The sequence below is a fragment of the Trematomus bernacchii genome, unplaced genomic scaffold (genome assembly GCF_902827165.1).
Source record: "Trematomus bernacchii unplaced genomic scaffold, fTreBer1.1, whole genome shotgun sequence".
In the NCBI taxonomy this organism is placed as follows: Eukaryota; Metazoa; Chordata; class Actinopteri; order Perciformes; family Nototheniidae; genus Trematomus; species Trematomus bernacchii.
This window is the reverse complement of record NW_022988097.1, coordinates 8,623,018-8,650,403: the sequence shown is the minus strand read 5'-3', so window position 1 is coordinate 8,650,403 and position 27,386 is coordinate 8,623,018. Positions and strand designations below refer to the sequence as shown.

The 27,386-nt window shown below is 42.4% G+C and overlaps 1 protein-coding gene across 3 annotated transcripts in view; it reads right to left on the bottom strand.

Annotated features, from left to right (window-relative positions):
• Positions 1–27,386, bottom strand: part of nlgn3a (neuroligin 3a) — a 120,519-nt gene that overhangs the window by 65,857 nt on the left and 27,276 nt on the right. For 2 of the 3 annotated variants that reach the window (XM_034120994.1, XM_034120995.1), the window contains exon 3: positions 13,305–13,454. In XM_034120994.1, the coding sequence (XP_033976885.1) occupies positions 13,305–13,454 (150 nt within the window). Of the gene's footprint in view, positions 1–13,304; positions 13,455–21,150; positions 21,211–27,386 lie in introns of all 3 variants that reach the window. The other variant, XM_034120996.1, reaches the window with a different exon arrangement.

Below are 27,386 nucleotides of genomic sequence, written 5' to 3'. Positions count from 1 at the left end.
TATAATAAAAAAGAAAAATGTAATTATTATTATTTTTTATTTTTTTTGGTGTTTCAGTTGAATTATACTTAAAGTTCAGGGTAATCAACTGTTAAAAACATACTGTTCACATTTTTGTTTCAATAAATGGATGTTTTCAAAGTAAATGGATAATCGTTTTTAATAATCGTGATATCAATTATTGACCCAAATAATCGTGATTAGGATTTTTGCCATAATCGCACAGCCCTACTGTAAGTCAAGCTGTACTTGAATGTTCACCATCAGGCTGCTGTTAGGGGATACCTTTCCTTTGCTGTTGTTAACGTTTAAAAACAGAAGAATCAAAACAAATCAATCTTAGACAATACGCTGATGAGGCATTTTAAATTCTGGACATGAAGCGCCCAAGGCAGTTCAGCCTGTCGGGATGACATTCATGTTTCAAGGATGTTCTACTTGTTCTGAGATTGGACAATGGTGCAATGAACTTTAAATCATTAAACAATCATATAAATATAACAGTTGGAGTCTCAGTCAGGATTATTCTGAATTTTACACATCTCAAACTACATCATGCATTGACCCCTGACCTATTTCAAGGCATCATATGCACTTACATATTCCATTTGTCTTTTTCTTCTCAATATATGTTTCATAATTTACACAAACGTGTAGCCACCCCTAAGTTAAACCATTGAAAGTCATGACCGCTGTCCAGGGTGCTGAATCTGGGGCTGTGATGTGAAGGACTCCCAAAGAATTGATTATTTTGCTTTGACTGATCAGTGTTTTTATTTGCTTTCACTGCCAAGCTTGTATATATATTTATATTTCCAGATTCTGGATGCTGTGTCTTTTAAACGCCAAGACCAAGCTCCCTGGACTTTAGTAAGTCCTGCCTCATTAAGAGAGGATTGTTTTTAGTTATTTCACTATCTTTTGTCTGTGGCCACTTCAGTGAATTTCCCCTTCCCATTCTGGCAGAAGATGTTATTGTTTTATATTTGCTTGAGCAATGACTAAAAGAAAGGTTTGTTTGAAGTCAGGAATAATGCATATGGTGTGTTTCTACACTCGGGTCCAGTAAAGCAGCAGTGAAAAAACACAGGGTGGTATTGACTGAACCCTCAAGCTGCACATTGTATTCTACCAAAAAACATTCTGACTTTTTATATTACATTTTAAAAAGTGAAATAAATGAGAAAAATCATGGGAAAACACATATTCGGTATTTTTGGCATTTGCAGTATTTTTTACATGGCCATCTTGAATTTCATTTTTTCTTCCAACTTTCCGGACTATCCACCATTCCCTTTTCCACACAGCCTATGACCATGGGCTGATTTCTAAAGGAGCCACTCCTAACCTTTCAAATATACATTGGTATTTCATTCAAAAATGTTGCACAACCTGTCCTTGACCTTAACCATCCAGTGTGGCTCTGTCATACAAATAAGGCTAACTTGTCCAATGCACGTAATACAATGCTCACATACTACTGATACATCATCTGTTTTTGGCATTGATGTATGATGCCTACAGACAGGCAGAGGATACAGACATCGCTCACCTACTCCAAATGCCTGCTTAAGTTACATAAGCAGAAGGCATTCAGGCAAAGGCAGTGCCTGCAAAATGCCTTGTACACTGGCTTACTACAACAAAGCCCTTCCAGTGTGTTGTAATTCTCTACATTTCCCTCCAGATTATCTCCCCGTTCGTGGGGTTGAAAAGGATGGATGGGTAGAGGAGATGGTGGGAAAATCCCACTTGGATCAATTTTATAACAATCAAGGCTCCTAAATAGTGTAGGAGATGAAGTTGGACTAAGTTTGGACAGCAGCCACGGCTCAGTTCACCACAGTTTGTAAGGATATATTGCACCTCTGTTTCCCACCGCAGAGAAAATGATTGTGTTTTTCTTCTTGGCGCTTGAGAGGATTTGCCCTTACACACGTTTGATGGACCTCCTTGAGGTTATGACACATTAAAAAACACACATACTGTAGCCCTATAAAAGACTCTCTCAAAGGAAATATACAGCTATCCTATAATATAACCTGATTTGGATGTTTGCCTACCTACTGAATGTTCTTACTATGGTGCTTCTGTGGATAGTTTGTTTTTCAAGTAGTACTACACTGGATGTCTGGCTCTGAATTCTGCCACATTAGCGGCACCTTTATCATCCGGCATCTTTCACAAAGCTACAAAGCAACAAGCAGTCACGATTCTCTCTGAATGGGCATTCATTCTCACCTCTGTCCTATTCTAATAATACCAAACTCCTACTCGAGAGGTGTGATTAAAAGCATTGTGAACAGACCTCGTTCACACAGTCCCTCCCAGCCTTCCTCCCTCTGATTGGTGCAGTTCCACCCACAGCACAAGTGCATCACACGCTGTTATTTTGCTCCCCTCCCCAGCTGTGCTGCCCACTTTAATCCATTATCCCAAAATGTCCACCTACCTTTGCTTAGCAATCTCCTTCACTATCACCTCAAGTGGCACTCTTTGCTGACCACGCCCCCCCCCCCCCCCCCCCGGGGTCCCCACTAATCCGACCTTGTTCTCCTCCCCATTCTTCTCCTCCTCCTTTCACCTTGTCAATTCAACACCCTGCTCCTCACCCTCTCCAGACTCCTGCCTCCCTCCATGCAGCAGTGCATTGTGGTGGCAGCTGAAGAGAGCGCCTCCCACATATGCGAGGACTGCTGACCTTGGCGGTTAAGCTTGGCCACTGAGATGATTAATGCTTCTACAAGACAAGAAGCAAGTACTTCTACCTGCCTGGCCAACATATATCTTCTTACACACATCATTCCTGTCTCAGGACACACCTGATGATGGACAAATCTAACCCCCCCCCCCCCCCGTCCTTCCTCTTGCTGTACCCGCTTTCTAATTCTCCCCCTTAATACCCTTCACATTGCTGCTGAGCAGGAGTAAGGAACATAAAAAAAGAGGGAGTTTTATATTCTCACACTTCTTTTTTCCCTCTCTGAATGATCAAACACGCCGCAATGGGCTCATCTTGAAGGTGTACATGCTGGCTTCCGTTCGATAAGGCTGTTACCTGTACGTTTTTTGCCCCGAGGAAGAAGAAGAAGCGCCTGTGTGTTTTTCGGTTGTGAAGTTAAAAATCCCTTAAGGACAAATGCACTAAGAAGAAAAGCAGTTGCTGCCATTAGGAGCCCCATACTCCCTCCTAGAGCAGAGTATAAAGCAAAACAAAGCATTCAAGCAATGAATCTCCGCAGATAGATCTTTCCGGCACCATAAACAAGAAGCCCAATACGAGTTGGGAATAGAATAAAGTTATAAAAGTCTCAGAAATACAAATATTCACCTTCGGGTGTACAATAGATCTCCCTGGTGCCATCTTCTGACAGAGTGGTGTTTGTTCAAAGAGTTCCTACAATGATAAGTATTGTTTTCATTTAATTGATTCTCCGTCCTGGAGTCGATAACAAAACAGTAATTTGCAGTTCCCATTACCCAGACTGCAATAATTCTTCTGTAGCATTTTGTGCCCCTCAAAGTACCTTAGTTTGATAGTGTGAATGGTTTTGTGCTATTACTATGTTACAATCTAACCCTTCACTGTTAGATTAAGTCTGTAGAACTTTTTCAGATATGTTTAGATTAGTTAGTTTTGGTATTTAAGTAGTTCAGTATGATCCAGAGGGGAAGATAATTCATCAATTACAACATCTACAAATTCCATGTAGCTCATATGTTATGCAATGACACAATAAAGATTGAAAGAACCTTCAATTTATATTCTTGAGAAAGCAAGGTCATTTTGAAATGACGTGGCAATAAACCGGTCAAAACACGACCAAGTAAAGCAGGTCACACAAAAACCCCTGTTGGTGTGAATATATTTTGGGATTTACTGGGATGGCTATTAAAAGAGAATCTGGCTCTCAAAGCAAAGGCAAAGGCCAGCTAGGGATTCACACACAACTCTGAAACGTCTATTTGTGCAAGTTAATAGCCTCTGCCACGTGAACCAAAGGTGAAAGAATAGCTTAATGGCTGCATTGGCAACACCTGCCACTGTGCATGCATTGCATCACCAATTGCGGGTACTTTTTTTTTAGTCTCACACTCAAATACACTCAATTATAGACCACCTGAAATAATGAAAAAAGTGTGTCAAACTTGGAAACTGCAGCTCTGCTCCTGAATCAGTATCGGGTCATGTGCTGGGGTGAAAAGAAATAAGTAATCTCTTGCTGTAGCGTACAAAACAGCTGCTCAATACATATGACTTCCTTCTTTAAGGACGCATTCAAATCTCCATACACAAAACCCTAATTCTTCGTGCCACCAAAACCAAGTGAGAATAATGTTTACTAATGTTAAGGATGCAGATGAAAGCTTCACAGGAATCTTCCATCACTGATAGCAAAGGTCAAACATCCATCAGTAAAGCATCTCGACTACAAACACTGACACAAGGTTGACATTTTCCCTCAGTGAACCTTTCCATCTGTGCATTTCATATTGCCGTCTCCGGGTGAAGTGTTCCACTTTTACATGAGCCGCAGCAGAGGACCCCTTGACCAGATGAAAGCAATTGTCGGGTTAGCGCTTTGATGTTTTTGTAATGCATATTTACTGTTTTGGTGGAAGTGCTGCGATCATGGAAAGATGTTTTCATCTCAGGGCACCAAAGCTTGTTTTGCATAGTGGAAATCACTACTGTACCGTAGAAATTGATTTCTTAATGTCACAGTTTTCTGAAATGTCATGCTTATGAAATATAATGAGCTTTGTTCCCGTTTCCATTTGTTGTAAGATGAAAAAGAAGGACACATTCTCATTCAAAGTAAATCAGCAATATGGGTTCAAGTCAGAACAGTGAGGGGGGGGGATTTGTTGTTCAGTCAGCGTGGAACATCTTTACACAACGCCGATGTTCCTGAGCAGGTGGTTACACGTACAGAAACAATAACTCAATAGAACTTGAATGTATTTTTACTTCAGCTCTTTTAAAGTGGATATGCTTCATCACAATGGAAAATGGAAAAAGTAATTAAGCTTTTGTCTGTCAGCAAGGTAGAGCTGACCGTGTCAACGTTTGAATTGAGTGAATATCCATGAAATCAGCCCAATAACTTGATTAGAAGTGATCAAAAGGTAAAAGTTATCTGAAAGACTACTTTTATTCTCCTGTCTCAGTATGTCCATATTTCACACTAAAATGTTGTAACGCACACTCTTTTTGCAGATGAATCCAGCAACAGCCAACAAATGAATTATTCACAGCTGAGCAAAGACAATCAGGAGGTAATTGTTTTTAGGGGGAAAAAAACCCTAAGATATCTGAATATTCAGTTGAATGTGTATTTTAAGCTGATCCCCTACAAAGGGACCTTTAAAAATAACATCTTGTTTTGTGGAGACTATCTTAGTCAGGTCAGTGGCTAATACGATGCAACGCATGTTCTGTGTCTGCTTCACATACTGTACATGCCACAGTGGGTTTAGCCAGTTAGTTGTTTTGAATCTGGGCTCATGGCAGTAGGAAATGTTTGATTTGCATTAGCAATAACCTAAAACGCCTCTGATAAGACTGCAGGGGAGGTACCAAACAACAGGGCTGATAACAATAAAACATGTAATCATTAACGCTGCATTAAATGTGGCGGGGTAGTCTTAATGGCGAACCCCTCCATTAAAAAATATAAACCGCTATATAGAGAGAGGTAAATATGGAACCTAAATACATCAAAGGGCTATTTTTGACTACCACAATTAGTAGCATCAAAAAGATTTTAAGAAAATGTCTGTCAGGGTTTAAGAAATACTGCATGAGGTCAACATTACAAGGAACCCCAGGTGGATGTTTCTAACACTGAGCGACAGCAAAATTAGTCTAGATTAGTTTCGCCTCCTTCAACAATCGGTGAAATGCACTCAACCAGGAAAGTCTCCAGCATTTGAAATGACACTCTGCCTGGATGTGGTGCAGATTGAGCTGTGAGCAAATTAAAGCACAGCGCCACAGCAGTTACTGAGGACTTACTTCAAGACTGGAATCATTATTTTAAAGTGCTTTTTAAGAAACAACATTCCACATTTTTTTTTCATGAAAAGCTAATAACGCAGAGCCTATTAATGCTTGAGCAGTTCTATATTTAAAGATCATGCTACATGAAGATTCGAAGTCCTGCTGTGTAAGTGCTGTTTGCACCATTACTATCTAAAGGGATACTAGTCCCCCTCAGTGCTACTCCCCTTCGGTTTTAATCAATACTTTTCAAGAGTTTTAAGCTAGACAGCAAACATCTTCTTAAGGGACGGTGTAAATCCGAGTGCCGGGGCCCCAATCTCGGCCCTGTCTTACAGAGCCAGACGTTTGTTGCAGTGAGTCTGGCAAGAGCGGCTTAAGAGTTAATTTCCTGGCAGTGATTTGTAGGAGAGCAGCATCAACAAGCTGCTGCAGACTGGAGCATGAAAACCATTACTTCAATCCCTCACTCCCTGACATTAATAGGATGAATAAATGTTTTTGTTCTCTGCTTAATTTGGATGAATTCATCCAAATGGCAATGAAAACAAGTAAATATCCATCTCAGCTCTCCTCCTGATAGTAGAAAACAAAGAGAACTAACTCTGCCTTCGCTTTGTCTTCCACCTACTGCTTGAGTATTCCTCCGTATGGCGCCAAGCTCATATATCAGATGATAACCGTAATGACTGAGACTGGGAACATTTTGTGAGGGAGGCTCTTGTCTATATTTTATGTCGATTCACCCTCGCCACGCAGGAGGTTGTCACGCCGAATTTAATTCTGTAGTAACTTACAGAGCGATTTTTGGGCTCCCAGACATCAAATGTGACAAAGGAGACGCACCCAGACAGATTATTTCCCGCATAGGATCATGGGAAAAGAAGCTGTGCACAAATTCAATAAAATCATGGAAGCAGGGGCCGAGTATTCTGAATCAATGCAGAATACACGGCAACAACAGAGTCCCCTTTTTTCTCCTAGACACTCAATGTGTTTTGGACAATAAGAGGTGACATTCACAAAAAGATAAGACAGCATTTTGGGCCGATAACGCTGCACAGATAAAACACAACACATCTTGTAATTCTTAAAGCACCCTTTAAAGGGTGTAATGCACACCAAGGAAATCTCAGTGCTTCTTGGCTATTTGCACATATTAAATAAGTTAATATGCAAACAGTTAGTGCAAAATCAGCACTAATATCTGAACGCAGTTACAGTGAAATGATTGAATATTCCCAGGGCTGGCTGGTGACTGAAGCCCATTGATAAAGGGTTTTATCTGTTACGTTTAAATTCTGTGTATGAAGTGTTGAGGAATGCCTCTGCACCTCGTCGGTCAGGACCTGTAGCTGGTACTCCAAAAATATAATTTTTATTTTTCTCTCTGCCCTTGTTATGTTTACTGAGTTATAGGCACAAGGGCCACATTGACACGTTGCCATGGATAATTGGGATCAGACAAAAAAGGGCAAATGGCACTCAGCCGCTAAACTTTAAGGCTGTGTTGGTGTTGTAATATCATTAGCGTAATGTATTTTGTGAATCGGACCTTGAGACAAGGTAAATAAAATGTTCAAGTAATGCGCAGTTCATCAGCAGCCGCAATAACATCTTTGTGAAGTTGCCTCTAAGTGTAAAGACATTCAAGATGCATCCAAGAGGAACTGGTTTTATTCTTAATGTGCTTGCGGTTACTAAACAACTCTCCTTCCTGACCGGAAAAGGGGCCGCCCCGATAGGCCTGAAGCCCGTGAAAACAACAGCAGATTGCAGATGTGTAGTCTCGACAATGGAGATGCCTATATGTGGATCAGTGTAAATGAAAGTGTATTAAATCACATCTGGACTCAATCTGGATGTGAGACACTTGAAAGGACACGTGTAAATGAGGCCAATGGTTTTAAAGCTCAGAAAGGAAGTATCCTGATGACATAGTATTACTACTAACCAACAATCAGCAGACTACAGTGTCTGGGTCAGGAGGCCAGGAGCACACTGTGCGCTGCTCAGCTCTCAGTGGAGCTGCTCGGCTCTCAGTGGAGCTGCTCGGCTCTCACTGGAGCTCAGTAGTAATTCTCCAGTAAGTGAAAAACAACTATACAAACGTGTGTGATAGGCTATCTGTTGCTCTGCAATATTGTTCACACATTTCCTCTGCTCCCTAAATCCCTGGCTGTATTACCAACAGTCACTATCTTTGGTTCAGGAGAGGGACATAAGCAAGAAAGGCAGAGTCACTTACAACTCGCAGGATAACTCTGGCACCTGAACTAATCAATGCGGCAGCACCTGCGCTGCTTTCATGTACACTCCTACAGTGAGGTTGAGGTTATTCTGATTGGATCTAAAACTATTCTTTTGAAGGCCTGAATAACTTGGTGGACCGAGGTGGCAGTCCATAGCTGTGATGCCAGCACCGCCATAAAATGGCTGTGATCAGAGCGATATGAGAGATAGACATCAAAGGTCACAAATAAACCCTGTCTAAGGTGACAACTCTCCAAAAGTACACACTGCACTTGACCATTCTATTTTTTGGAGAAAGGGAAGGCATCTCACCTTGAGTTTTGGCAAGAGAGACAGCCTTTGTTAATTTTAAATGCATTTGGAAACTAGTAATTAAGTCACCCCCCCCCCCCCCCCCAATGGACTGGGAAATTGACATGCTCTGGAGAGCCAGAGTAATTATATTTGTAAAGAGCAGTGATACAAGATACTCCCCTCTGACTGGGACTCATTACACATCATTAGAGAGGCGCGGTAACTACGCAAATGAATGCGCATTACAGACCACACACACACATTCACACAACTTACACGCACACAATACCTGTCTCACACACACACACGCAGATCAATGAACACACACTGTTTCTCTTTGGTAAACAAACTCTGTTCTTCATGCTGACCCGACTGTGGAAAGCCCTGCGCGGACAGCGTACAACTATTCTGCATTTCTCTTCTGGTGTTACTCATACTGCGGTGGGTCAATAAGTAATTAAAGATTACATCTGAAATGAATTCACATTCATCTAGATAGTGAAAGGTTCAGATATGAAAGTTTCCAAATGGGGCCCCAGGAGGATTGTGGGCCACCCTTTGAAGCAATAATTACCATTACAGCAGCGTAGGGCGTGAAGCTGCAGGGGGATGATAGAACACAGCTAGAAACTTAGTGGTCTCCTTTAATTGGAACTGGAGTGGCAGCGACTACAACTCTCTGCCATGTTACCTCTTCTTCATACAGTATTTCTCCTCTCTCTCTGCTTCTTTTTTCTCTCTGCGAGTGTTTGTGTTTCACTGTAGAATCTTAAGACACCATGCATACATTATATAACCACAATGGAACATCGACTAAATCCACTGCGGCCCGTCTTTCGGAAAACACCAAACAAATGCTAAATCTATATTTCATGACGCACTGAGCGCCATCTTTCAATATCTTTGCTCCGTTGAAAAGCTGGAAGAAAAAGTCTTGCTGCAAAAATGGTAGAAGGGGAATGAAATGAATGCAATAGATACATAAAACATTCATCGCTGACATTTACCAAGGTTTTGGCGCTGTCCAATTTGTTGAAATGTGCTTGCTGAAAAATGTTTTTCATACTTCACATTAAAAATCCCCTCAGCACAGATTTGTTTGTGAGGGCTGTTGTTGCCCAACAGTTTGGACCTATTGTTTCTGTGAGATGAGTTACTATTCAGATTGTTGTGTGTATTTCAAAGGTGTTTACTGCATTATTAATGCCATATTCAGATTGCCCAGGGACAGTGGGAGAGCTATATTAGTGTCAGAAAGTGTAGTTTGTTGCCTTGTCTGCTTTCACTTTAAACTCATTATCTTGTCTAATTCTCTCTGCCGCCATTATTCCCTCATCCCTTTAAGCAGCCTAATTAAAAGAGCTTTCATTTTTTCATTAATATTAATTTATTTATTTATTTACTCTGCGTCGCTACAAGAAACTGCCAGAGTGGAATCTAAATGACTAGTTTTTTCTTCTTCTATAAAATGGAAGAAGTCCTGCTGCACAGCACTTGAGTTGACGCCATAGTAAGATCTGGACTATTTGCTCTCATCTATCTGTCGTAAGTCCTGATGTTTCACTGCAAGCTTTCAACTGTGTGTGCAGTGGCTAATGTACAGTGTCCAATACAAACAGCTTATCTACTCCCCTTAATGCTGTCTGGACTAGATTAGTGCTGAAACTCTTAGCGGCACCCGTATTCAATAAAACACTGCAAACACAAATAAAATGAAGACATGTAATTATGATTCCTCATGTTCTGAGTATTCACTCTTTATGACTGAAAATCTTCAGACAGATTAGTGTTGATTGGCCCATCACGGTCTTATTTCTCTCTGGCCTTGGTTTTATTTGGTTTATGTGAGTGCGTCTGTAATAACAGTTTAAAGCCGTACCATGGGGAGATTATCCGACCATGCTTCAGCGATGGACATTATCGCTCAACTACATGCATCACTTCTTCTCTGCTCATCTCTCCGAATGGCTGCTGGGGAACTCACCAAGAGAGCTGCTTTGTGAACTGTACGTATGTGTGTGTCTGTGCATGTTTTCGAGTGTGTGCGTGTTTGTGCTAATCCACATCTGAATGTATGTGTCCAAAGATTGTTTTTTGCTTGGTCCTACTGCTCAATGTGTGCTATTAGCATGTGTGTGAGCATGCACATGCTCCGAGTGCTCGCATGTGGCGTTTGAGGGTGTGTGTGCATGCATGTAGAATGACATTTAGCGAAATGTGGCAGCGAGAAAAGAAACATCTGACTCATAATTGAAGTGCCATGAAAGAAATATGATCATGAATCTGTGTTAGGCTTACGTGATCAGCGTTAAACCAGCGGCAGCTCCCGACTACCTTACCACCCTGAAGGCTGATTACAACGCTCAAAATGATACTCCACAAAAAATGACAGAGAAAAACACAGCGCATTCAAGGCGAGCATTTCTGATGACAAAATCGATAGGCCGTAGCGCTCTCATCTCCATCAAAGAGAGAGTCTCAAGATGAATGAGTGATTCAACCACACCAGTCATTTCAATGTCCTGGAGGATAAGGAGGCAGCAGTCCTCAGTCACTTTCCGCCTCTTTGTGACACGTGGAGCTCTCTTAACAGCAAAGCGAGGCAGAACGCTCCTTTAAGGATAAGGCTGGTCATATTGATATTTTTCTTGTTGATAAACATATGCCATGAAAGTACCAACGTCAAAAATGAATTAATTCTGCAAGCAGTCAAAGCCTGATATATGTTTGTGTCCCTTATATGTTTTGCTTTTGACTCTATTTGTGTCACTTTGCCAGAGTTTGTGTATTTCTCAGCTTTAAAAGGAGGCGTGTGGCGCAGTGGATAGAGCCTTGGTATGGCGATCAGACGGTCACAGGTTCAAACCCCACTGCAGTCAGCATGCCGTTGTGTCCCTGGGCAAGACACTTCACCCCAAATTGCTCCTGTGGGGATTGTCCACAGTATTGAGTATGTGAGTCGCTTTGGATAAAAGCGTCTAACAAGTAACATGTAATGTAAAAGTTAAAAAAATTGTAATTTTGAACTCTTTAAACATTTTTATGAGAATAAATTTAAGAGGCCTGAACAAGTTAAAAAAACTCAATGTACAACAATTTAAATAAAAGAGTTTAGAAAGACTGGGAGCATCCAAATTTAGCATATTCTTTCTCTCCTTTTTTATTTTCTTGTTTATCATCCTGTGAACATTGAGATTCATGAAGCGACCTATACATCCCAGGTTGGGACTATTGATGTTGCTATATATTCAGATTCACTTAAAGGTGGGGTAGGTAAGTTTGAGAAACCGGCTCGAGATACACTTTTTGTTATATTCCATGGAATGCTCTTAACATCCCGATAGCAATGAATATCTTAAGTGCTTTGACAAAAAATCCATTTAATCTGTGGAAGCCGTAATACTGTAAAAAGTACGACCAATCATTTTAGCCGGCCCAGCTAAAATAACTGGATGGCCTACCTGCCTGTCAGCCTTCCATCTGTGCACAAACTTATCTCGTGCCCTCATTGGTCATGTGCGCGTTCGTGTGTGTTGGAGGAGGGGCTCTATAAGGAAGTGGGAGATTTTTTCCGGCTGTGTATTTTCAAATTCTAGCGCACTCGAGCTGGTTTCTCCAAAATGACCTACCCCACCTTTAATTACAAATAGCATATTTATAGTAATAATGACTTCTTACATGGTCTAGTAGACATAGACTGGATCATGCTAGCTAATCTTAGCACACTTGAGATAATGCTTTGAAGACAGCAACGAGTTGGTTCCATATTATGCTATACGTCGCTTGTGTTAAACAACATTTGTTTTAAATTGCTTCAACCAAACGATTATCCACAGTTTGAGGAATTATTTGAAATGAAAGCTGAAAAATGAAATGATATATTTTTCAAATGAACGATTAACATCTCTAGTTACAACCAACAGGTTTTGGGTTGTGAGCCACAGACAGCGAAGAGCACAGATGATTCATTTTAGTTTGGGTTATTTCATGGGATTTGTTGACCAAATGAAACATGTCAAATGACTCTTTTCCTTATCCTTTACAGTATGTAAACAGCTGCCTGCAAAAGACCAAATCTTACAGGCAATATATTCCAAAAAGGGACATTTTATTTGATATGCAAAGTGTGTTGTAGCCGGTACATGAAAAATGTAAATATATAGAAATGTGAGGAGAGAAATCCGCTGTGTCAGAGAGACAGATGGAAAAGGTGCAAAGCTTGGGAAGTGTGCTAACAAACTCCATTTTGTGTAGCTGCAGCTGTTTCCATGGAGCTCTCTCTCCCTCTCCTTTGCTCTCTCTCTCTTTCTCACACACACACACGCACACAAGTGTCTGAAAGAGGATTCAGCTGTGTGAGTCAATCTGCAACCAAATGCAACTCGGAAAGAACCCCTCGCTCTCTAACAGACTCTCCTCCTCTCATCTATCTCTCCGGCATCACGCCCATCTCATCATTTTTTTCAACCTCATTACAATAATTTCTTAATTTATTCTTTTACCCCAGTCACAACAACAAACCCACATTCAGCACACTCAATTACTGTGATTTTGATACACGAGCACCGCATCAACAAGAAGCACAGGAACCAGTCGATGCCTTTAAGTGCTGTGCTCCTTCCCTGCTCTTATTTGGAGTGTGTGTGGCAATCAGCAGTGCTCATTACACCTAGCTGCCCTATAAAGATGGCCCAGAAAAATGTCCTTGAGGGAGAAGGTGAAGTAAAAAAAAGAAGAAAGGAAAGCTGCTTACCGAGGACTCCGACGCGGTAGTTGATAGTGATAACGATGACATTTCCGTAGCTGGCCAGGACGCTCCCATCGATCATGTTGCCCGTCCCCTCCATGTAGGATCCTCCGTGAATGTAGACCATCACAGGCTTGGCCCCAGTGTCTCGGATGTCTGCAAGAGCGGCCATCATTAACACATTCACAATGTCGTCCACCCACTCCGATCAAGGGTCGGCTCAGATTCAGAAACAGCAGATACAGTGCATGGTGGCCACAAACAGACAAGCTGACGGTCACCTCTCAGATACCAGCTGTAAGGATACAGTCTGCTGGCTTACTAATGCAAATGAAGGCAATAGTCTTTCATATCTGCTCTATGAGAAACAAATTAATGTCCACTCATTACGATGCGTTCTACTCCATTATAGTAATTGGCCGTTTCAGCTGAAAATGCGGCTTGTCATTTAGCATATAAAGTATTTATCCTATTTAAACCAAACTATTAGGGTTATATTTGGTTTTGTGTTGCCTTCCAGGAGGCAGACCCACTTTCCCATATAGACACACAGGAAGCCATTAGGGAGAATAAAGAGAGAGGTACGCTGACACATCTTCTAACCAGGGAGAAGGCTAATCTGGCTTGACAGTGATAGGGAAAACGCACCGGCTAATTACACAATGCTACCATGCGCCTCTTTTTTACACAGGCCTATCTCTGTGCAACAATTTATTTGCACGGCCCTGCTTGGCATCGCAGGCAGTTACATTTGTGCTTCAGTTTTTGCTAAAGTGTTGTTTATTCTATTCCCAAAGCAGGGCTTGATACCCAGCTGGAGCGACACTCCAGCCAGATAAAGCACATCCAGAGGTATAGGGGAAGAAAAAAGCCTCTGTTTGAGGAATTGACTGAATTACTGGCTGGCTAGCTAGAGCTGGAAGACAAGACAAGAAACTCTCTCTCATTTTCACTCCTGCTCCCCCCCGCCCCGCATTCTGTGTAGCTTCTCGCCTTCCCCTCCCTTACTTTGTATCGCTTTCACTCACAGACTCTCCCCTGTTTCTCCCCCGCCTTCCCTCCATCTCTGTCCAACTCCCTGCCTCTCTCTTTTCCCCCCCCCTAAGCCCTGAGAGTGGTGAGAAGGGAAGAGGTGGGAGGGCAAAGAGTGAGGAAGACAGAGAGATAGAGAGGGAGGGAGAAAAACAGAGCGGAAGGAAGGAAGGAAGGAAGGAAGATAGAAAGAAAAAGGAAAGAAAGTAATAAAGATATAAAACAGAGAGAGAAAAGAGAAAGTGGGAGCAATGGGCTCAGATTTAAAAGGTCGGTATTGTATTCTGGTTGCTATGGCGACTGAGAGCCAAAATTCAAAAATCCTCAAGAACAGCTAATCGCCGACCACATCCTGCATAGCCCAATCTGCATCCATCTGCAGCAGCGCTCGTCGTTATGCACCCCATCACATTAGCATGCCGAACACCAAGGACAACTACTTAAATGCATTTTGTAGAGACACAGCTTTTCTGTGCCCCCTATAGCAGAGCTCATCCTGGATTCACATGTTTGGTTTTTTTCTTCTCTTCCCGTTATTCCCTTGGTTATTCATGGCCCTGTTACGTTTAAAAGCAAAGCAATAACTTGTATATGATGTGCCCTTATTTATGGCTTTCTTTATCTTGCTGGTATCTGAGAAGGCTACACAGTGAAATGTGATTTATAGCTGACACTTCTCTATGCACACACTTATCTTAGACAAGAGGAGGGGATGCATGGGGTGAGGAAGCATGATAGGTACAGTCAGAGAGGGGAGAGAGGGAGAAATACAGCATATCCTACACAAGCTACTCAAACAAATGGGCCACAGATACAAGAGAATGGCATAGAGGGTGACGGAACAGGGGGCAGAAATAAGAAAAAGAGATTAGTCATGTCAATGTTATCAGTCACCTCTTTTGTTGATTCATATCGGGTCTCCATGACAACAGTTAAATCCCTTTGAGAGAGCGATACAAGACACTGAAGCTCTACTTGGTCTAATCTATTTTTTGGCTTGATCTGATGTGGGGGGCGTCACACTGATGTGATATACAGTTATCACTGTGTCAGAGGGAAATCTACATGCAACAGATCTTAATTTGACTCCAGTTAAAAGTGAGGAATAATAATCCTTTCCAAATACAGCCACATGCGGGCTGCAGCACCACATGACATGGAGGTAATGAGGTGAGTTGCTCTTCTTAACCAATCAGATCTGAGCTTTATCGGCCGCAGCGGACGGCTTAATCTGGTGTAACAGGTGACAAAGTGGCTACCTCGAAAAGCTGCCTCCGTATTCACTAACGTCTCCGAGGCAAACACATCATTACATCGATACACATATTCACAGCATCAAAAAGTAGCACAGTGCTAGAAAAAGAAACAGAGGTTCATTAATGCACAGACTTGAATATTTGCAAGACATATCGCATGCACAACCAGTTGAAAAATAAGAAGAAATAAAGAAAAATACACTCGTGTTTTGGGGATGAACAAAGAAATCTATACGTGACAGAAATGCAGATGAAAGCTGATGTTCAATGGAGAGTGAGCTGGACGGAAAAATAATTCATGTAACGCATCATTTGCTCAGATATTCCTCGTCATGCATCACCAACTATACGGTGACACACAGTACACACTCCCAGCACATTTTATACGAACAGCAACACAGTGGAGAGAAATAAATACATACATAGAAAACGCCAGTTCACTGCACCGGCTTAAGGGTGGGGGACGGTCAACCAATATGTCACAGGACCTGAGGATCACCTTTCATAGGTGCACCACCACAGTGGCTCTGGACTGATTGGAGTGTCAGTGGGAGGCATAACTCAGGCCTGAGCCGATCCTCTAAGTGTTGCTGCTGCAAGTGTAACCCCACCAGGAGGGCTGGGAGCACTCCTTCCTTCCTTCCTCCTCCATCTTATTTCCTCTTCCCCTCACTGTACCTCAACCTTTTTGTCCTTTGCCGCACACTCCACTGAAAACAGTCAGTCATATATCTGACGTTAAGCGGCCCCAGAACCGGCCTTGACACTCCAGAGTGGGACGGGACAAAGGCGAGTGGAGATAACTGTCGGTGGCATTCACTGTGTCAACACTTGGTGAAACATGGTGGCTGTCAGCGGCTATCAGTGAGGTTTGAGGTGGGAGGGGCGGGGGACGGTGACAATGTCCTGATGTGGCAGGACATGACATGCACCCTACTGTAGTGCTCTTGTCATGCCAAGCTTCACGCTTCACTCACGACAAGTCCATTACTGGAAATGTTCACATTTGAGAAGCACATTTAGTTTAACTGGGGAGCTCCTTGCAAAACAGGCAGTGTAATTACAGCGAATTATACAGCAGTGTGTGCCGTTGTACTAGTCACTAAGAGTATTCTGAATGTCACCGAATGTCTGCTTAATATTCCCTTTATACTGGATCAAATGAGCTAGCTCTGTGTGTGACTAGGCCTTGGAGGGGGAAAAAGGCTGAAGTGAAAAAACACACAGTAATACATTTTCTATTTTGAACTCCTCTGAGAAACTGGAAGGAAACCACGGAAGAAAAAAATAATAATTGCGGTTGCTATTCCAAGCCAGTGGACTTTCAGAGCCTGCACATCATCAGGAGTGACGGGATGGGCAGGAAAAGAGCGTGTCAGATTTCACAGTGTTCTCCACAACACTTGACATTTCTGAGAGGTATGACTTATGTATATAAAGAAAATCTAAACATGGCATATGAGAAGGAGAGAGAGTGTGCGCCTCTGCTATGAATCTTGACATCGCTACAGTTAAAGTAATAGGAGGAATGACCTTTGTGTGAAGGTGACTTCCTGCTCACTGGCTGGTGTGTTGGCGTGTTAAATGTGATGTTGGCAACGGGGCAGACAGAGAGCAGTGAGTGCGGGGATGGAGAGAAAAGAGCGCAGAATAGACGCTGGAGGAGTCAAATAAAAGGCAAGACACGGTGAGAAACCTACAAGACTATTGGCAAAAGCTTCCTACAGCTGGCCTGGATCTAACTGGGATGAGGAGGCTGTAGAGGTGCTGTCATCTCTAAGACTCACAGACAGCTGTTTACTCCTTGACTGAACCAAGACTTACTCTTTAGTCTCTGAGAGAAGTCTGTTGTCCTTGAGGCAAGCCACACAAGCTGGCATTACTGTACAAACCCAGTGGAGGGTTGAGGACAGCACCAATACAGGCGTTACAGATGTGCAAAACACAAACTCCCTCAGCCTCAGTGAGCAAATTCAAAGTCCATCTCCACTCTTCTTCCAATCTCCAGAATGTTCAAAAGCAGCCTGTTTTTACATGTTTTTGCCTTCCCAATTATTTCCTGCCACTCAAGAGCAAAGGACAAGTTGGGAAACATACATGACAGCAACAGTGTGGTTCTCCGATCCTTTGAAATGGCTCGTATGATGCCCTTGTGGATGAGCCATTAGCAGCAATGCTTATCTTGAAAAGAAGCTGAGCAGTAGCATCCAAATATCTCTGCATAAATGGGCTTCAAAGGGGCATGATTCCTCAACCCTGCCACATCATAGAGAATAGGATAGTGGCAGAATGGAGAGAATGGAGTGTGAATTGCCCCCGCTGTCGATTCACCAGTCTTCAGCCTGCCTGAGCTGAGGGCTTTGCTGGATGGGGATCCAGTCAGGCCTGTGCAATGGAATTAATGGTAATACCCAGGCAGGTGGAGCTCAGCTCTGCTTCCTGGCACAGCAACCAAGGAGAGCTCCTCTGGGGGTGGGGGGGGGGGATGTGTGTATGCTGTGTATTCGGCGCTTGCTTCTAGATCTTGGATGCAAGCATTGTGAGTGTGTGCGCGTGTGCATGCATCACTGGTTTAATGGATGCGGGTGTACGTGTCTGAGCGTGTGCACACTCATGCTGGGTGGAAGCCTTCCTCCTGATTAGAACTAGAGTCTCAAAGTGCCAAATGACAGACTGAGAACACACACACAAACACACACATGCACACACCTATTTTTCATCAGTGGGAGAGGGCCGAGGCAGCAGTGGTGCGAGACACTCTGGAGGTGGAGTGGGGACGGCTGCTCTCTGCCGAACACTGGGCACAGTACCTCAGCACCACTGCCATGTTCCACCTGGGAGATTTAGCTCCTACACAGCCTGACTTCCTCTATGTACATGGCCACCTTTTATCTAACAACAGCAGGTAGTTGATTGAAAGCTTGCACAGCTTTTTTACAGTGCAATAACAGCCTCTGTAAAATGGAGTCTTGATTGTGGGCCGATGTAAATCACAGCAACTTGGCCGGCAACACTTGTGTTGCTGGAGGGAGTGTTGCGTAGAATTTGAATGCACTTTGGGGGTGCCAGGGGGCTGACTGTGGCTCAGACAGACAGGCGGACACACAAAAGGAACAGATAGAAAGTTGAAGGGAAAGATGGGCGGAAAGGATGCTGAGAGGGAGAGCCTGTGGGACAGCCAGGGGACCAAGAGAGATATAGAGTTTTAAAAGAGGTCATTATATTACTCGCTATTTAATTTTGCCTATCTCCAGGTCTCAGTAGAATGTTTTTATTGCCGCTTTTTATTGTGAATTTATGTATCGCTGGTCCATTACATATGTTACTTACTTTTGAGAAACCCTTTATTGTTCCAATAAAACGTATTTGAATTTAAAAGCGTGTCTGGAGGGTTATAACAGGAGGGTGGCTCAAATATGATGGAGGGAGGGATGGAGGGAATTAGCCCAGGAGAGACAGACTGCCAACTGAGACAGCATGGTAATGTTGGGATGAACAGACTGAGAGATGGAGGGGGTTAGACACAGAAAACAGACAAGACGGCAGCTCACTGGACTGAATGAGAATATGTGGATAAGAGATGCATCAGCTGAAGAGTGAGAGAGTGGGAGTTCTGCTTGTGCTTTGATTCTACTTGGCCTTTAACTTGAATACAAATGTTTGATTTTCATTAGTAATGTGTGCAGCACATTTACTGTAGACAAGGAGACTGCTATTACTCGCTATGATAGTACAGCCAACTGTGAGAGCAGTAGTATGTAAGACAGCTTACACGGACTTTGTAGTTTGTGCAATGCACTCGACCATCCTTCAGCGTTGAGTATTGTTCTCACAGAGGTAACAGTGCTCTTTGGGGACAGTTACAGAGGGCTGTCACTAAATGCTAGAATCATGTTATTGGCCATGACACTTCAAAACAAAGACATTCAGCAGAACAATGAAAACCTTCTGGATCATGTTTAGGGATTGATGGCCAACTCTGTCACACATGCATTAGTTACAGTGCTGTGGCAGAGATTCTGCTGGGACCGTATTGTGCTTCTACGGTGATGCTCTGTAAATAGCATTAGTTGCGCTCAGTGAAGAATAGACTTGTCACATTTTCAGTAAGACTAGTCTTGCACAACAGCTTGGAGTCCAAGCCTCTGTGAGCGCATGCAAAGACTTGCCAGACAAAGGGATCTGCACTTGTCAGCAATTTTAAACGGACTTAGGGCTACATACAGTACACTGACGCATGTGGGCTTGCTCGAAGGAACACAAACAATTCACATGCACGCTTATATACATACAGTCAAGCTGAAAACTGAAGGCAATTTGGCTTCAGTTGCAACAGCTCGCCCTGGGCTTGAATGAAGAAACACCTGTGTGTCAAAGTGGTGCCATGGCAACGCTTCCTGTTCAGTGATCAAGGCCAGCGTCAGCCTTCGTTCTGAAAGAAGAGCCAAGAGGCAGAGAGGAAGGAGTTTCACTACAAAACCCCTAAACATCTGGGAAGAAACCTGGATGCCAGAGGCTGAAATACCCAATGCACGACCCACAGCAAGGCCGACATGAATTAAGCCAATGTTCAACCCATATAAGTGAGGGAATATACCAACTTGCTGTGACATCTCAGCTTCCCTGCCAAGTAACGAGTCCATATGCCCTAAACAGGCGGTAAGGTCCCAAGCAGCTTTTCTCCAGACATACAATCTTGCACACCAAATATACACATAATGTGCAAAAATCCCATCTGTCCAAACCGAACAGTATAAATTCAGGGCTTTACCTTGATACCCGACATCAGGCTTGCATCACCTGCTCTACCGTGGCAAAGGAAGACAAGGGCGGGGCGATATCAAGGGTTTGATTTAGATTCAGAGACTTAAGCCGTTTCTGTTGCAGCACAAGAATCGTCTCTCATTCTAATCTCGGCAAAGATCCACCCTGAGCCAGGAATATCCCAAGATAAATATGGAAAGTGAACAATGCGATTGCTGAGCAGCAACTTCCCATTTTCTACACCTCTCGCCTCTAATCCTCTCCGGCAGCACTCCTGAACTGCCGCGCCTCATCTAAATCTGCTGGTAGACCCAGAGAACAGTCTGATATTATACTGCGGCTTCACTTTCCCTCTGCCATTATCACCAGAAACATAGCGGCTGGCCACACCTTACCACTGCCTCTGCCCTTGTAATAACAGTTGCTCCAGTCACTGTGAGATATTAAAATGCAACCCGGGCTTGGTTATCTAGACAGCTACTACAACCGATCTGACTCTGAAGCCAAACACTATACTCATCGGCTGGATGTTGATACCCAGAAGACCTCACACTCACACACACACACTCACACTCACTCACACACACACACACACACACACACACACACACACACACACACACACACACACACACAACATTGTTCTAAAGATTGTAATGTGACAGGGGTGCTTAATGGTTGCAATTGCAAGTAGAAAAACAAAAATAAATCAAACAAAAAAACATGAATGATCTGAAAACGATGACATTGTTTTAGGGGGAAAATAATCATGCACCATCTTTGTTCACCATGGAAAATACCTTCATCTTCATCACCGTCGTTATCCGATAAATCCTCGCCCTGTTTTTTTGCATGGACCCCTGTTATTGAAGCAGGGAGAGACATAGAGAGGCACAGGGAAATTCAAAATAGCATGTTTGGCAACACACAGATGGAAAAAGAGGCAATTTAATTAAAAGCAGTATTTGAGACCTTTGTGATGAATAAGAATGTTAATTCAAAAACACAATTCCCAGCAAAAAAAAGGCAATGGCATTTCTTGTTATGCTCAAGTACAATAAGACAAAAAATGACATTTTAATAGTATACTGTAGACATTTGAAAAGACTACACTGGGTACAAAAGAATCAAAACAACCCTTGCAAAAATGTAACGTAAACAAAAAACACTTTTATAAGAGCATATTTGGAGCAGAGTCATACACCATTGGCATTTCGAGTAAAACATGTTTAGATTGATCAGACATAAAGCCCTGAATCAGTTCCTATAGGTTTGCGTATCAAAACCTTTAGCTTAAGAGATTGCTGTAAAAATGAACTACAACATTCAACTCGAGGGGTTGTAATTGCATTTTTTAAACGGCTTTTTGAACAGGGTTTTGGTGTGTTTAAAACAAGTCTTTTGTGACTTTATATTCCCTCCGGCAACTAACGTCAATTTCCAACTTGGACATTCAGTTTAAGAAACCATAAAAATGCTAATAAAATGATATTCAAAATAAATGTGGTTACTGGCAAGTTCAAGAATAATAAAACAAAAATCTGTTAAAAGAACCACATTTTTTTAACTTCAAGCAAAAGCATGTGCAGGGTGGAAACTTCCCTGGAGGAGGTAGATTTAAATAAATCAGAAGATTGCGTGTATTATGTATACTCAGTGATGTGTGCAGCTACTTGTCTCTTTGCCCTGAACAGTAGGCAGTATGCGTTTGTCCTTGTGCTACATGTTAGTATGGAAATCTAGCCCTCTAGTGAACAAACCTTATCTTGACCTACTACTTAGTTGTATTATAAACTGGTTTGTGTAATATCCATGTATAATCACTTTTTAAAGCCTACACCAGCAGAGCCTGTTGATACCAATGCTGCTTATGGAGTAGGCCAATCTTAACATTCCATCAAATCAACAATCCATCTTTTTCTGACATGAATTTAAAAAAATGTTGTATTTCAATGTTTTAATTTTGGTGGTACCCTGACCTTTTATGTAGCAACACAGTCAGTTCGGATTTTCCTCCCGAGCCATGCTTGACACAGTTAATCCTAATGTTTCAGTGACCTTGGACTGTTCCCCTGGTGCAATCACTAGGCCTCTATGAATACAAATTAATGTCAAAACGAAATGGCCTGACTGTCATGGAATTTTCTTAAAGCATTCATGATTTTCTTAAGATTCTTAGCGTTTCCCAGAGTGTTGAAACAAACACCTCATCTAACATCATGTGGCTTTTCTTTTACGTCATCTACTGAGTGCATTGATCATGAGATCAAGCTGCTTCCATGGATAAATCATTTCCTAGGGGATAACCCTGGTCTATGTACACTTCACTCTTTCTCTACCTTTAGGCTTGATTATAAACCTTATTCTTCAAGACAACTAATAGCCTGTGTATCATTGCATTTGCTGTGAGCATTCATGATCTACAAATAGGAACATTCTGGGATTTTTTTTCTTTTTTCTGGATTGCTAGTCACATGAAGCCCTCCCCAAAGGATCATAATGACAACCGCTACATTTAATATTTCCCTAAAAGTCTCTAAGAGTCTTCATGTTGGCAAGCCAGTCAGTTGGGTGGAGTAGGACACGGTAAAACCCTCTTGGGCATAGGCTCTAGTTAAATAGCTTTTATTTGAATGAATGCACCGGCGTGTTTGAACACCTCATCCATTGTTAATTGATAGATGCAATATATTGCATAATGTAACAGGCTGAGTGTCGTGACATTTACCGAGTACATTCAAGCTCTTAAAGTGGAGAAGCCTTTTAAATGCGTTGATTCCACAGTCAATGCATTGACCTTGTTCAGTCTAACAATTGTGCGTGATGAATAATGCAATCTGTATGGGCTGCTATATCAGCTTTAGACAAGCAAACCACCATATGACTAAGGCAACTTATTGATGTTGCATCAGCAAGTGGTTTGAAGGTTGGGATTTAATTAAGCCATAAGAGAGGGTAAGGTGAATGGCTTGCCAGGTGTGGCAGGCAACTTTCTCCTCAGTCATTTACTAATGTAATCAAAATGTATAATCTATTAACAACATACAATCTAAAATACTTAGTTTGCATTTGTTCCCTTGAATTAATGGCAAGCAAGCGAGAAAAGGTAGAAATCCATCACATGGATTGAAGACAAATTGGTCCTTGTTGTGGCACATCAACTTCAATACTTCGATTCAAAAGCAACTTTGGTTAAAATAGCTTAAAGTGAGTGGTTTCAGATACAGGACTGGATTCTGGATTGTTTAATCTCTTGGTGCAACAATCCCCCAGCAGAAATCTAGCGTTCACATTACAAAGTAATCTAATGTTGGTTTGTTGTATTTGAATGTTGCAGCAAACATTGAGGTAGTTTTTCAATCCCAACATATACTTCTGAAGCCCTCTGCTTCGGGGGATCTCATTGAAGTGAAGGAGACTGCATTGTTCTAGAAAGTGCTGATGTCTAAAAATGCCACTGAACAGTTTACGACAGCACCAGGTCAGTCAGATGCATCATCCTTGCGTTATGAAGCGACTTCCATTAAGCCATCAGATGTCAAGCCTCTCTCATATGGCCTTCAAAAACGTTTTAGCCAAATAACAGTCAGCAACCCGGCAAATAAACATGCTTCACCTGCTGAAACAGCCTTTTGTACGGCTTGTTAGCGATTAAGGTTATTGTAGTGCCGTTGAGATGGTAAAACAGTGATGCTATTGAGTGATCGCGCTTCAGACAGGCAAAGATTAGATGGCAGGTGTCGACAGGGAAGCTCTGTCACTTTGAATCTTGTTCTCTGTGAAACTGTGTGTGTCAGACGCTGGATCTATAACAGGCGCTTCAAACATGTGGCATCCTCAGTGACTCAGCATGTGAGCCTATATTTGACCTTGAATCTGATAAAGCGATGCCACAGCGAAAGAGTGACACGTTTAAATTAAACGACAATGGATTGATGAGTTTCTTTGCGTAGCCGGCCTCCAGGAGTCAACATTTGCATCTTTTGAAAACAGGTTGCATCTACAATAACAGCTTTTATTGATGTTTCTTGACAAGCAAAATAGAAACCTGTCGCATGTATCAAATCAGGTTCAAAGAAAACACCTTTGATGGGCTTATTTATTACGTAAATGCTGCATAAAATGTAACAATTCAGCCGGTTGGAATTGCAAACAAAAGATAGTATGCTAGTTGATTGTATTTTTACATGAATAACCCCAAGCATGTGCACACACACGCACACACAGAAATAGACTGCTTTCAGGCTCTAGAGACTTCTTCACTGAATCCAAAATTCACTCAATACATCGCAGAAGGGCTGAATGTTAACTGCCTTTCCTTTGCTGGAAAAAGGTTCGCTGACAATAGATGGGCCTTAGAGTTAAATATCAGAAAGGTCAGAATGTGGAAAGGGACTTAGTGAAATGTGAAATGTTGCAGCCTTGACAATTTGGAGCAGTTATATTCAGTCTCTAATCCTCAGGTGGCCATTTTCCTCTTTCAGAGGGCCCGGATCACTCTCTCCTCCTGTCTTCCTGCTCTGTGTCTCTCTTTCCGTCTGTCTCTCTCCAGCTCTCTCAGTCATTCTCCCAGTGTAGAGGTTAGGAACAGCTTGGGAGGGACACATAAGAGAGAATGATGGAGAATGCAGCTAAAAGGTTAAGGAGGCTGTAATCCTGCAGTAAAGGACAGCCAAAACTCACACTGTGCTTCAGCTGTTCCCAAAATAAAAAAACAAACAAATAAAAGGCAGCCAAGTTGTCTTTCTGCCTGTCCAAAGCTCCATAATGGAAAGAGACATGTTTAACACAGACCGCAGGCTTCTGAGTATGGTGGCAGCCTAACACACTGGGGTCTCTTACCTTGGCAGCGGATCCTTAATGAACCATTTGTTCCCCTTATTAGGAAAAAAAGACTGTGCTGCACAAATATCTTAGAAAAACTATCGAGACTCACCAGGCTTCAGGCTTCTTAATCTTCTGTAAGACACAGCAGTCAGTAAAGTAACTGCTGCACCACAGTTGAATATGCATAATTACTGATTTCCGATTCATTCAAAGCCTTTGAAAGCCAGAACAATGCAGGTATTTAGCCTTTAACACATTGGAGGCAGTAACACACCAAGAAATGTGTCAACATCCCCAAAGGCAGTAAAGAAGAGAACTGTTAGCATCCAAACCTGATTTGTGCTGCATCTTTACAAAAGTATTGTGAGGAAGGAAATGCACGGAAAACATGTGGTGAATGATTAAGTCCAGTTAAAGGAGACATTCAAGTTCAAGAGCACACGTCTAATAAAGCTAATAAAGATACCGGAAGTAACATCAATTGTGTTTTCTCCTTTAATTAACGCAGCTTCCACAGGCTGTGTCCTCAATTCTTCTTTGTTTTGGGATAAACAACGAACAGAACAGAGATATTGAGCCCTGGGTTGACTAAGGAAGCTGGACGGCTCAGCAGCAGAAGGATTCTGAATAGGCACTTCCTGCTTAGGTCGCGTCTTGCATCTCAAGTCAGTGTGTGACTGTATCTGCTGCTGGCTGGGTACAGCCTACACTCACTGGGGTCACACACTGTGCCATATAGATGGTCACAGAAGATCATGGAAGTCATTTTCTGTCAAACAAAAGCGGACATCTGATCTGTTTTTCAAATTGCACAAGCCAATATTTGTTCTTTTCTTCTTGGAAAGTTTTTGTACTGTCTGCTTGGCGTACAGATTTTCTCTGCAGCACCCCCTTCTTCCCCGAGGCAGGGGTGAGTTGGCCAACGAACGGGATTACCATGGTGTGAAACTGAGTGCCATGGCCTAGACGCAGTCTAACCAGGATCAGGGCTCTTTCATAGCGCTCTAGCATCTGGAGGTCATCCTGGTAAGAGGAAAAAATGGTCTAGTGTTTCTGTTCGGGTACTTAATCTACAGGTTTGGCAACTGATAGGGCTGCTCAGTACTGGCACTGGTTCTATAACACATGACAGCCTGCTGCCTGTGAGGACTGCATAAGAATGATAGTTAAGTGGTCCAAATCAAGCCAAAGCGTACAACAGATTTCGCCGCACTTATCTCAAATAGACTCATGATGAGGCATGAATTTAGGAGTCAGGACAGTTAATCTCAGATATATATATATATCTCAGAACTGTGTTATACAGCGAGAGCAGTGTGAAGGACCCTAAGGACATTATTTACAAGCGGGATGTTGTAAAACCCCATAGAAAATAATGCTCATATTGTATAAACAGGCAGCATGCAGCACAGTGAGTGCTCCTTATAACCTGCAAAACGCCTCAATGAGGATCTCATCAGAAGGATGTGAATTTATAGATCTCTTTTTACAGTTTGTCAATCAGTTTTACAATGTAAACCTCTTTTAAAGAAGAGATTGACCTCATAAGGCTTTGTCCTCACAAAATTGACCCATCTCGAGCCAATCTAGCACTCTGAGGCTGAATAGTGCTTAGCTGTGTCCCCGCACATCATTACCCCTCTCTTCACTCCATTCACTCCGACCGAGAAAAGAGAAAATGACTGAGCGATATAACCAAGGCTTAAATGTCTGCTGCTATGTGCCCTGTGTGCACACTATAAGGCGACTTCAGAGAGAGCAGTGGGCTGCGATGCTGATCTTGCACATTACCCACTACACACTAGTGACACACTACACACTAGTTACACACTACCTGCTCAGACATCTTGGACATGCAGTGCTGCGCTAGTCTAGCTAAAGAAAGGACAGCCATTCTCTAAATTGCCTTTTAGTTGGTGTAAACATCAATTTGTTTCTGAACAAAGACCAGTGGGCTGTTGATTTTGCACAGCCAAAATTAGCTGCACAACAAGCAAACGATACTGAATATAGGAACATCTACAATAGAGCCTTCCATTATTTCTTTAATGAGTCTCTCTGATTATTTGTCAGGACACGGCTGTGCAGTTTAAGGGCTTTCCCCCTGTTTAATGAAGGAAAATGAGCTACATATTTGATAACAGCACAATAAGTGGTTTCCCTGCACAATACCCAGTAGGATGCTAATAGCACAGGATCTGAAAAGCAG